The sequence below is a fragment of the Mytilus trossulus genome, chromosome 2, assembly GCF_036588685.1.
Source record: "Mytilus trossulus isolate FHL-02 chromosome 2, PNRI_Mtr1.1.1.hap1, whole genome shotgun sequence".
Classification (NCBI taxonomy): Eukaryota; Metazoa; Mollusca; class Bivalvia; order Mytilida; family Mytilidae; genus Mytilus; species Mytilus trossulus.
The window spans coordinates 43,087,967-43,101,540 of record NC_086374.1 but is presented as its reverse complement, the minus strand read 5'-3'; the positions used below and the strand labels follow the sequence as shown (position 1 = coordinate 43,101,540).

Here is a 13,574-nt window from a genome sequence, read left to right as displayed (position 1 = left end):
AAACCGAGTAATTGTTCATGATACCACATGTAAAATTTGTAAATATACTTGGGATGAATTGCATTAACTATTAACAAGAATGATAAAATTAAAACCAAATATGTGATATAGGTGTGTGTAAAGTCTAAACAAAACATTACTGTACAAATAATTAACAAAAATTGTAATGACCAAGACAAATGATTACATTTAAAAAGTAAGTAACCACATATGAATCAAGTAATCACATATAAATCACGTTATCCCTTTTGAATCACATAATCGCTTATGAGTCACATAATCACTCATGAATCACATTATAACTTAAAAATCACGTAATCACTAATGAATCGCATAATCACTTGGTAATCAGATAATCGTTTGTAATTCAAGTTATCACATATAAATTAAGTCATTATTAATGAATCACATTATCATTTATGAATAAAATAATCTCTTATCATTCAAGTAAACACTGATGAAACATGTAAGTAAAACCTTACAGTGACGGACAGTATAATCATAACAGTCAACTATCAGACTTGCATACAAACAGGCAAGCATCTATTCTTTTTTAAATGTTTCTATAATGACACAAGCTTAAAATATCTGACTTGATGTTAATTGTAATTCAAAATAACTTAAGACCATGAACATACTTCATTGATTTAAAGTTTATGCATACGCCAAATACTATACAAAATCGGTAAACAAAATATCGCATGTGCGTTATAAAATGGCGAACGACAAAGTCTTCTCCGTATATATAAATCAATAATAATAAAAAAAAAAAAAAAAACAATTCTTGCTACACAAGTCAATTCTACGGAATAAATACGCAGGTATCATGGCTATGATATAATTTTATTTGTTCGCTAACATTGTACAAATAACGATGCAATAAAGTTATTTCTACAAAATTAAAGCCCTTTTCTTATTCATATCACTATATTTAGTTATTTCTCTACAAATTAAACATCGATGGACACAGATTAGCCTTTCAACCACGTCTTTTCTCTATCAATGTTGTTGAAAAAGGAAAAAAAGTCACAGGAGTTTAATGACGTATGCTGAAGCTAAAAACCGCAAATATTTTAATACAAAGACAACTGTACACCTGACCACTGCAAATAAGAGATTTAAAATATAGTTTTAAATCCTAATATATGCAAGTTCCTATTTGGTTTGCCCTACTAACTGTCAATTTTATCGCCACTGATGAGTCCAAAATCAACCAAATCCTCTTTCCGTGTACAAAATTATAAGCATTGATTCTTTGATGTTATTCCACTGCATGTTGATTTTGAAAGCGAAACAAGTATTTGCTTTTCAAAAAAGGCTAGCCGTCTCTTAGCTGATGAAAATGGAAAGTGTTATCGCTCTGTAGATTAATTCATTCAGAATAGCCTTGCATATCAATCAACAAATTTACCACACACACGTCACGAAGTAGTATATCGTTTAACGTTGTGTGTGTTTTCAAAACTCCAGAAGATTCGGCTACTTATAGGTGTCAGACCACCAATTACTCCTTACGTAAAAGTAGTCCTAGTTTGACACACAATAGTGCTTTTGATGTCATGGTTTACTTAAACTAACCAACAAATTTGCAGAAATGAAACTTTTGATGATAGGGAAATATATTTAGACCATTTTGAACCAAAACTCTTTTGTCTATGAGTTTGCATTAAAAATTCAGGATTAATGCGCTACATAGTACACTAGTTTAAGATTTCCAGAAAACCGGGAGTTATTTTGCTAGTACCTGTCTTTTCAAAATCAGAAATTTGTTACAAGACTTTAAACATTGGTTGAAAATTGGCATGTAGGAAGGTGATACATGTACAATTCAGTATATACCTGGTTTCCTTGAAGTTAAACTTAAGGTAAAATATTTAGAAAGCTGTGAAAATTGCAAAATTTGGTTGAACAGATAGGGAATTTTAATTGGTGGTCTGACACCTATAGATAAAAGTTATTTATGTACCAATATGCCGATTAGTGACCAGGCAAAATCTTATTGCTAAAATAAAGAGGACAAATCCGATACTCTACGGGAGTGAAAGACATTCACTAGGTTTGAATTGTCCTAAACATTCAACGATCTTTAATTGTTCACGTCTCGTAATATCTTCCAATCGGGTAATTAGAAGCATTCAGCGCGCAGACTGTCCATCGTTCAATTTTAATAACGTCTCCGAGAAGACGTTAATCAACATTTACTTGGTTGAAATTATCATGCGTGTCGTCGAACAAAACTTCATATTCCTCTCTGAGTATCGCTTTGTGTAACGTTTCCCGCGGTTTATTTTTAAATACACATTTTTTATAGGGTTTATTTCAAAAATTGTTTCAAGTCTAAAAAAACTAATTAACTTTAAATCGGTACTGATTATCATTGTGTATCTTGTGTTTAGTTATAAAACAACTTTTTAACTTTTATATTCAGAGCTAAAAAAAATATAGGTAGCAGAATACAAAATTCATTTTCCTTGGCTTCGTAAGATATGAAGATTTGTTCACCATCGAAAGGTCATATTTCACTCGGGCGATGCCCTCATGAAATAAGATTTTTCTTTGGTCGCCAAATCTTCATATTTCCCTCAGGAACGGGAAATAAAGGTATAACGCTATACGTGAAATATGATCTTCGTATCTCTGTTTTTTTTTGTTTTTTAAACATTGTCTTATTAAATGTTGTGAACATTATAGTTGTTCACATTATTTCATTAACATTCAAAAGTAAAATAACAATAATATCCAACTGCGATGAAAATTCACAACATAAAGTCCGCAATCAAATGGCAAACCAAAAGCTCAAATAGATATCAAGTGTCATATTCCTGACCTGTAGAAAATGATTGATTACATAGAAAACCCCTTGTGTCATTTGTTTTAATTTTCTAATAATTAATGATTTGTAGCAATAATGTTTTGAGAAGCTGAAGAACAACTAATATATATTTAAAATGATATTTTACAGAATAATTCGTGTAGATAACCAGCTTATTTAATTTGTTTCATATTTAATGGATAATATTTTTATTGTCAATTTTACCTAAAATTAAAATATTTTCCTCTGATTTTATTACACGAATACAAATCCAATGATTATTTACAAGATAAATATAAAAAAGAATACTTATGATATCCTATATAATAGATTCTAAACTTTATTATTCGTATGTAGAAAATTGTAATCCACGATGGTTCTCAACATAAAAATGTCAGCATACGCTATAGATTTTTTGTTTCGGAATACCATAAGGCATATTTTGTTAATAATAAACAAAAATGTAAAACATGCTACACAGAGGAACAAGTAATCAGTATGCTGAAATTTCTTATTGACAACATATTTGTTGAATTTGGTGGTATACTCTTTCAACAAAGTGTCGGCATGACCATGGGAACGAACTGTTAGCCTCTACTTGTCGACCTCTTCTTTTTTTCATATGAATTTGAGTTTCTTCAGATACTTGTCAAAAACATGAAGATCAAAGAAGATATGTTATCTCATTTCCCTTTCAGATCTATTGATGATGTTCTTACCATTAAAAATTCGAAGTTTTCTGATGGTTTCCCTTAAATTTTCCCCAAACTAGAAATAAGAAAAACGACAGACACGACTTCCTCCGTCTCATTTTTAGACTTCTACCTCCAATTGACATACACTATGATCTCAGTACCAGAATCTATGACAAACGATAAAAAAATAATTTTGAAATTATCAATTATAGCAATATACCAGCTTCACCTGCATATGGGATATACTTTTCCCAACGTATTCGGTTCTCAAGAGCTTGCAGCTTTTCCTCAGACTTTGTAAAAGTCACCAGTGTCTGATCAGAAAGTTGATGAACCAGGGTATGTTAGAGAACGTCTCGTTCTTTTTAAAAAAAATCATCGGAAGGTACTAAGACCTTGTTGATAAATATTCCGCATAAACTTCACAAATAATACACGATTGTCTTGAAGTATAGATTCTGCGTTCTGAAGTTGTTTATCATCTTAATAACGTGTTATATTATTTTTTTAATTTTATATATTTATTTTTTTTTTATTAATTTTACTCTTCCTGTTTAGTCTGGTTTTTTGTGATATCCATTTGACGTGAATCTGTACGTATGGATCTCTGTATTGTGTTATTGTTCTATAATTTGGGTATTTTTTTCATTTTTGCTATTAAATGTGATTTGTCTGTATGACTTTTTGTCTTTCTGTGAAACATGTCGGAGCTCTGTTCTTATACATCCTGCCATGGTGTTATTGTTCTATGATACATTTTGTGTTCTTGTCTTTCATATTCGTTAATGCTTTGTCTATGTGCCCTTTTGTGTCTCTTTAGTGGTTGTTTAAGAAGAAACTCACAAAATTTATATATACGAGTGGCAAGAAAAACAAGGGAAACTTCTAAATTAGTTTCTGCTGAGGATATGCTGTATCGAACTATACTCTATAGTATATGCATACTTTGAACGACAAAATTATTTTATACTACCTGTTTGACGTCAACCGCGCGATTCTACGGATTCGGTTTCTTCAATCCTTTTATGGATGAATTTTACATAGATTAATAAAATCGTATAATTTTTTTTTAAATGAATGAGGTTGTTAAATTTGGTTATGCCTTTTTGTGCTTCTTTGTTACATTTTTTTGTTTTTATAGTGATTAAGATAATACTGTTGTACTCTTTTTTTTCCTTCATTTTCACCTATTGTGTCTGTTTGTTTTGTTAATGCACCGTTGTCAATATAATGAAATTTTAGGCGACTGTCATATAAGTGATAAGCTTGGCTAGTTATAAAACGAGGTTCAATCCACCATTTTATACATACGAAAATACCTGTACCAATTCAGGAATATGACAATTGTTATCCATTCGGTTGATGTGTTTGAGCTTCTACTTTTGCCATTTGATGAGGGACGTTCCTTTTTGAAATTTGACCGGAGTTTTGTGATTTTACTTTTTTTGTATTCCACCTTGAAAATTAGATATAAAAAATAGTTTTTCATGGAAATCTTTAACATATCATCAATCTGTATTCCGATATGAAAAGAACAAAACGGGTATTTTGTAATTGTTAAATGCCTTAAATACATCCACTTTATTCAATATTCATGAATCGTTAGACAGCGTTTGCAGAATATTTTGTAAATTTTGTTTTACTTTATGATTAAGTCAACCCAACAGTTTGTTTTAAAAAAGAAAATTAAACTCGATTAATTTAGGGATATATAATTTTGAAAAAAATGTCATATATTTATCGTTCATCAAACAGACGAAACATATTTGTAGTTTAAAAGTTTTATATGTTTCATATATTTCAACAACACAGTTCCTCGACAACCAAAGATAAAATAGATGTAATTTTATGACTTAGTAAAGGATGCTATATTTTCAAAAAGTAAAATCACAAAAAAACTGAACTCAGAGGAAAATAAAATCGTAAAGTCCCTAATGATGGCAAAATTCAAATGACAAAACACATGAAAACAAATGGATAACAAACTGTCATATTCTTGACTTGTTACAGGCATTTTTAAATGTAGAAAACCATGGAATAAACCTAGTTTTATAGTGCTAAAACTCTCACTTTGTATGACAGTCTCATCAAATTCCGTTATGTTTACAATGATGCGTGAACTAAACAGACATAATAAATAAAATAGTTAAAATATATGAGAACAACAGTCATCAATGTGTTACAATTTTAAAAGAAAAAATTGCTTCACGTGTCTGACGTCAGAAAATTTATATGTCACATATGTTTGTTGTTCATTGTTTATACAAACTATTATAAAAATTTACATTGTTTGCATGGGCAATGTTAACATACAACGTTTTAAAATCAAACGTATGTAAGAATTAATTGCAGAAATAGACCGAGATTTAAAATGGTCCAAAAGTTCTATAGAATTTATAAGAATCCACAAATGGTTCATTCCACTACCTGATTAAATAATTCTGACGTTTGTGGTTAAACACATTTTCTAATGTATCATAGAAATATAACATAATGACATATCATAGAACAATAACAAACTGACAGGATCTATTAAAGTACAGAATCACGTTATAAGAACCAACGAAACACAAAAAGTCACATATACAAAACACACCAGAAAAAATGAAAGAAAAGCTCATAGTAGGTTCAATGATTTGTTTTTCTAGCTTTTCACAAATTGGGGAGACGTTTTTGAGAACAAAATTGATGTATCAAGGATATTATGTGTTAACTAGCATATGCTAATCTCTACACCTATGATCATTTGTTTGACACAAATCTCTGTCACACTGACTGTTAAGATTTATAATGAATATATAAGGACAAAAGTAATATATCACTGTTCAATAATCATTAATCGATTAAACTGAAACATATTCGTGTCAAAAACAAAATCTGAGGGAAACACACCAACTATAAGAGAATAACAACGGAACAACACAAACACTGAACTGCTACAAAAACAAACACCGGCACATATAGAAACAGATTATTTGAATTCAACTGCGATATTTCTGACTTGGTACAGGACATCGAATGATATCGATAATTGTGATACCTTGTTTTCCTAGCTACAGAAATTGTGCTCATTATTTTAAAAAATAAACATAAGTATGCAAAGATATATAACTCTAACAAATAGATAGAACTCAAAGCTCAGTGAAAAACAGTATAATTATTTCTATTTGTATGTCTAAATATCACAACGATTTCAACATGGCGAAAATTGTGGCTTGACGCCACATAAGAACATAACCCCTAAATGACGAATTTTATCAATTATCTGCGTGTTTGCCTATACTTTTAAAATAAATAATAGACGAAGTGAAAAATGTCAAAATAATCAATCGGACAGGATTGATAAAATTGTTGGTCGATTCCTTGCACGAGATATTGCCCCTAAATGATAATATTTGTTTTTGCCACTTTATTTTGCCATTTATTTTTTTCAAATATAAAAAAGGAAAAACTCAAAAATGCGAAATTGCTCTACATGGTGAGATCTATAGATTTGTCAAGATTGCAGAAATTAACTTATTATACATGTATGCATTATTGCCTTTTTACTGGAAATTTGTATCTATTTTTTTTAAAGCCAACATTAAAGTAGATAAAAAAGATAATACTTACTGTTTCTGTTTTTAACATAGCATATTATATAAATACCATTTATTGATTTGATGTTGATTTTTAATACTACATGGAATTCTAGAATATTTACATAATTAAAAATGTCCAATGTTTATATCCCATAGTTTATTTCAAATATCACATTTTCAGTTTAATGCATATTTTGAGGGATGAAAAGATTTAAAATTTGTATTTTTAATAATGTACAAGACAAAAGGAATAGATAAATATCTTCAGCAGTTAAAACATGAGTGTGAATTTTTTGCCGTCGTTTATTAAAAATTCAGTAAACACCTGTTAAATAACTGTACCAAATCTGTAACAGTTATTATCCATTCGTTTGATGAGTTTGAGCTTTTGATTTTTTTGCCATTTGATTACGGAATTTCCTTTTTTGTATACTGTCTACTGCTTTCTTTGGTATAGTTGTACACTGTCCATATGTCACTAACGTCAGAGAGTGTTCTTTTTGTTTTACATTGAAAGAATGTACCAAGTTCTTTTCATTAGTTTTCATTTGTACAAAACAAAGCCATCAATGCACCAAGTTCGTTTCATTAGTTTCCATTTGTGCAATACCAAGCTGTCAATGCACTCTATTAACATTTTTGTCAACAGATGTACGATGGTCAATTCTTTTTACATCGATGCATTATGTCATCTTTTTTCAGTTATGAAAAGAGAAAATACATAATAGTAGCAAAACCAAGTATATATAAAGCTTCTCACAACTCCTGTAAACTTAAATCAGACTACACTTATAAGCAACTACAACAGTTACTCTAGTCGGTGTCAACGATTTGCATGAGAATTATTTAAAATGAAACTTTGGTTATATGTGACACTATTTTGCATTTATTTAACAAAATATGCAACTGAAAGTAAGTACACTTAAAAATACAATTAATGAAAAAAATTAATTCTTATTAAGCATAAAAAATTAAAAAAAAATAATTCTTGTGTGAACAACATTTTCTAAGTGTTATTACAAATCCAATGTTTCTCAATGCTCTTCAATGCTCTTCAACTTAGTATTTGTTTAGTTTATAACTATTTCGATATGAGCGTCACTGATGAGTCTTATGAAGACGAAACGCGCGTCTGGCGTACTAAATTATAATCCTTCATCCTTTGATAACTATTTACACCACTGGGTCGATGCCTCTGCTGCTCGACGTTTCGTCCCCGAGGGTATCACCAGCCCAGTAGTCAGCACTTCGGTGTTGACATGAATATCAATTTTGTGGTCATTTTTATAAATTTCCTGTTTACAAAACTTTGAATTTTAGCGAAAAAATAAGGATTTTCTTATCCCAGGCATAGATTACCTTAGCCGTATTTGACACAACTTTTTGGAATTTTGGATCCTCAATGCTCTTCAACTTTGTATTTGTTTGGTTTATAACTATTTCGATATGAGCGTCACTGATGAGTCTTATGAAGACGAAACGCGCGTCTGGCGTACTAAATTATAATCCTGGTACCTTTGATAACTATTTACACCACTGGGTCGATGCCTCTGCTGATGGACGTTTCGTCCCCGAGGGTATCACCAGCCCAGTAGTCAGCACTTCGGTGTTGACATGAATATCAATTTTGTGGTCATTTTTATAAATTTCCTGTTTACAAAACTTTGAATTTTTCGAAAAACTAAGGATTTTCTTATCCCAGGCATAGATAACCTTAGCCGTATTTGGCACAACTTTTTGGAATTTTGGATCCTCAATGCTCTTCAACTTTGTATTTGTTTGGTTTATAACTATTTCGATATGAGCGTCACTGATGAGTCTTATGTAGACGATACGCGCGTCTGGCGTACTAAATTATAATCCTGGTACCTTTGATAACTATTTACACCACTGGGTCGATGCCTCTGCTGGTGGACGTTTCGTCCCCGAGGGTATCACCAGCCCAGTAGTCAGCACTTCGGTGTTGACATGAATATCAATTTTGTGGTCATTTTTATAAATTTCCTGTTTACAAAACTTTGAATTTTTCGAAAAACTAAGGATTTTCTTACCCCAGGCATAGATTACCTTAGCCGTATTTGGCACAACTTTTTGGAATTTTGGATCCTCAATGCTCTTCAACTTTGTATTTGTTTGGTTTATAACTATTTCGATATGAGCGTCACTGATGAGTCTTATGTAGACGAAACGCGCGTCTGGCGTACTAAATTATAATCCTGGTACCTTTGATAACTATTTTTCCCATTTTTTTGCCCAAAATATAGCATTTTTACAAATTTGTTAAAATGTAAAACTTTTAGCTATTCATTGGAAAATAGAATACTCTCATAAATATTGGCTGGTTTTTTTTATAATACAATGCACATGTATCAGGTAATAGCATCACATATTACTGAAATCCATTCTATTTGAGCAGTTATGCTAATTTTATGACAGTTTTTATCTAAAATGGAAGGGGCGCATTTGACCTCATTCTTAATATGATCGATTTGTATTCGATGCTAAAACATCACATATATACTAACGGTTAAGACAAGGATGCGGCCACTTCCATTTTAGACAAAATCAATCTGAAAAATGACGTTTAATAGCATATTTGTTAAATTTTTCATATATAAGCTTGAATTTGATCGTCTTACCGGACCCTATCCTCAATGTTGTTGTTGAATTTATAATACTTTTTATTGATTTGACATATTACTTGATGGTACCTTTTGCTTATATTATTACGTAAAAATGGTATAGGAGTCGCTGTATTGATTCCTGACATACACTTTAGCACGCTACACAGACAAAACCAGTAATTTAGAAACAACAGTTTTACAATACAGGTCTAATCTATATGAAAAACTAGAAACGAGAAGTTATGAACCACAGCAACAAACGACAACTATTGAACATCAGATTCCTGACTAAGGACAGGTGCAAACAAATACAGCGGGTTCAAACGTATAAATAGGCATCAACCTTCACCTTTTCCCAAAACAACAGTTATTAATTATAGCATAGAAAGTCACACTATAAAATATCAATTGAAAAAGCTTAGCTAAATCATACAATATTAAAACCAGTGATAAAACACTGAACAAATAAATTTGATCTATGACACAATATAAATACAACATCATGAAAAGGGGCGAATAAATAGTGACAACCGTTGTATTTCAGAAAGTCAACCATTTGGTTTACTGGCGACGCATAGCACTGTCAGTTTTTGTGATTTACACGTTATCAAACATATATTTGCTGTTGAAAATAGTCAGTCATGTGCCGTACAATTATATGCTTAGTAAATTAATGGCTATAACATTGTGCCAATGTTCAAAATTCAATAACAAATTTGAAAAAAAACTTTTTCAATTATATGCATTTTATATGCTGTTCTGTGCATAATTAATGCCCGTCGTCTACTTTTATCTACTACCCTTGCACAAACCATACAGTTGTTATGAGGATCATTTAGTTAGAGCGACAGAATTTAAATTTATACATCATTCATTGATATTTATGCAGATAAAAATATTTGAAATAACATAACTTTCCAAAAAGGTAATTGATGTTGAAACAATAATGATAAAATATCTTGTTTTTACTACGTTGACCTTAGCGTCACTGATGAATCTTATGTAGAGGACACGCGTCTGTCGTTTTAAATCATAAGTCTATTACATTTGATAACTTTAGTACACGTCACATGTATGTAAACATATCCTATTGTAAGGTTTATTTGTGTATTTATGTGTCCGTAATATTCTTGTATTTATTTCTGCTGTAGCCCTGTCATGTAGTGTTATCGTTTAAGTGTTATATTTAACATTAATAAAAGTGCAAGGCTTGGCTCGCCACAAAACCTGGTTCAACCAATAATTTTTCTTAAAATGTCCTGTACCAAATCAGGAAAATGTCAGTTCAGATCTTATAGTTCGTTTATGCGTACGTTGTATTTTCGTTTGATTTTTAATTGCAGTTCATTGGTTCTCTTGTTTCACTGTTTTCCTTTTAGAGTTGATGTGTTTCTCTCAGTTTTAGTTTGTAACCGGGATTTCTTTCTTTTAATCAATTCATGACTTTCGAACTGCGGTAAACTATTGTTGCCTTTATTTGATATTTTTCATATTGCTGTTACAAGTAACAGTATAAATTGAACGTATTTGGGAGAACAACAATGAGACATAGCAACTTAAAACTTTACAACAAAAAAAAGAAAAAAAAACCTGCTATGGTCTTCCATTAATTTGTGTCTACTTAAAATCTTATTGTGAAAATGATATTTTTATTTCCAGCAGCTAGTATTGCTAGTGATGCGTCATCCGACGACAGCCAAAGAGTCAGAAGATCTGAAAAAGAAGATTCTGTTATTCATTATGATCCACCGCCTCCCACTTCACCATATTTAATAATGACAACGCTACCTGTGGTGCGTGTTAAGCGATCTGACGGAGATGTCCAATCAAAAGGAGATCATGTTATTCATTATGATCCACCGCCTACCCCTCCACCAGCTTATATAATTACAACGCGACATGTGGTGCCTGTTAAGATCTGACGGTGATGTTCAATCAGAGTTTAAAAAGTGTTAATTCAAAGAACTCTTATTCTTTATTCTGTCGGAAAATACTTTAAGCAAATAAAATATATAGAAATAAGTATAAGTCGACGTCTTTACATTCAATTCATTATAAATTATTGTATAAAAGATGTGAATACTTATTCGTCATTTGTGATAGGAGCATTACCTTCGAGATATGAACAATTAAAATGAACGGGTTTTTTATTATTTTGGTCCAATAACAATATTGGTTTATATAGAAAGACACATGGCTGCGTTTGGTTGAAATCACATCATGAGAGTAAACTTCCAGTAGTTATGTAAATGCTACCACTGTGCGGGATTTTCTCGCTGCGTTCAAGACCCATTGGTGGAATTCGGCTGTTGTCTGCACTTTCGTCAGGATTTTGTCTCTTTGACATATTCCCCATTTCCATTTTCAATCTTATTACCTCTTTCAGACCTCATTCAATAAAACATAATTGCATCATACTATGTACTTTTGCAAATGCTTACATATTCTACAAGCCTAACATTTTACTAAAAAATAAAGGTTCAATTGTAATAAAAGTTTTATGTGTTTTCGTATAAATAAGGAATTAATATGTGTTAAAGGTTGGTTTAAGCGATCTTATAATGTGCACCTTTAGACAGCTGTGCTATTTTATATAAAGGAATCCTATAAAACTGTATCTATAGAATGTTAATCGTCGAAAATAACAGTAAATAGTTTTTGATAATTCTAGTGTATGCAAACAAGGGTAAAACATTTATTGAAATATAGTAAATAAAAAAGAACAACCCAGAAACGCAGTTTGTTATGTCTCAAAAGAAGCGGAACGTTTGGAAAAAAGCTGACATGACTTCCCGACAAACATTGATAGCACTCTCACAATAACTGTTCTCTTTTCCAAAAAATTATGTCATATAAAAACTTTTTTGTGGAGATCTGGTCTCGGCAATGTTATGAATAGGAAAGCCTAATTGTTATGCTTATAATATAAATTTGCTCTTTGTGCATTAATTTTCATAACGTAAAAGTCATTCCCCTTTTCTCAGTTAAAGTTAAGTTGAAATCCAAAATGTAGCTAAAAGCATGAATCAGAAAAGGGTATTTAAGATAAAACTAACCATAAGTAAAAGTCATGTAAGTATGAGTGCATGTGATTTATCATATATTTGGATATTTATACAGGCGGGAATCTATTTTCTATTATTTTTCGTTCGAAAAAAAAAGATATCCTGTCTGAACAATATTTGGGCTTTTAACAATCGTAAATTGAAATTGGCAAAGTGATTAGCATTCCATTATTAGTCCCGTTATTTTCGTTTCTCATTCGACTTACACCGAACTGGAAATCTTTTACTAAATTACTTACACAATGTTTGGATTGTTAACAGAAAGGAAATAATTGAAGAGATGTCCCACACAGTTTTCATATTGGCATGTCGATGGATTTGAAACCGATGCATTTCAATACGACATATCATTTTGTCTCAGGTTCATTACATTTCTTTTCTCGTGTTGGTGTTCACAGTTTAATCATTAACGATAAACGTTGATATATGACTTATAGATCTAGTCTAATATTCAGCTTCCGATAAATTCTTATTTAAGTATATTTACTATTTCAAAGTTTTTAGAAATAAATAAAATATTTAAATTATCCACTAACGACTCCTAACTTACACCGCCTAATTAAACCATTTAATATTTTCCACAATTTGAAAAAATAGTACTGTTTCCTTCAAAGCGACAACTTTCCAGTTTCCAATTTCCAAGTGTTATAAAATTAACAGAATGTAAATCGTTGAATATATTCGCAAACTCCGTCGTGTTCCGCATGATATTTTTTTTTATGTTTCAATTTTCCCATTTCTATCTCTATTCATTAAACTGTGGAACTAGTATGCAAACATTTGGCTAGATATAAAAC

The 13,574-nt window shown here is 30.9% G+C and overlaps 1 protein-coding gene across 1 annotated transcript; it reads left to right on the top strand.

The window, feature by feature from the left end:
* The first annotated feature begins 7,875 nt into the window (after positions 1-7,875).
* On the top strand, positions 7,876-11,740 carry LOC134705150 (uncharacterized). The gene is made up of 2 exons (XM_063563902.1): positions 7,876-8,000; positions 11,372-11,740. Exons 1-2 carry the CDS (start codon positions 7,940-7,942, stop codon positions 11,632-11,634), a joined length of 324 nt encoding a protein of 107 aa, XP_063419972.1. The 5' UTR covers positions 7,876-7,939; the 3' UTR covers positions 11,635-11,740.
* Positions 11,741-13,574: the final 1,834 nt, after the last annotated feature.

Bases quoted from the DNA above. Each gene is read 5' to 3' on its own strand.
- LOC134705150 (XM_063563902.1), top strand. From the start codon at position 7,940: ATGAAACTTTGGTTATATGTGACACTATTTTGCATTTATTTAACAAAA. The intron at 8,001-11,371 runs GTAAGTACACTT...TTTTATTTCCAG, and splicing joins AACAAAATATGCAACTGAAA to CAGCTAGTATTGCTAGTGAT.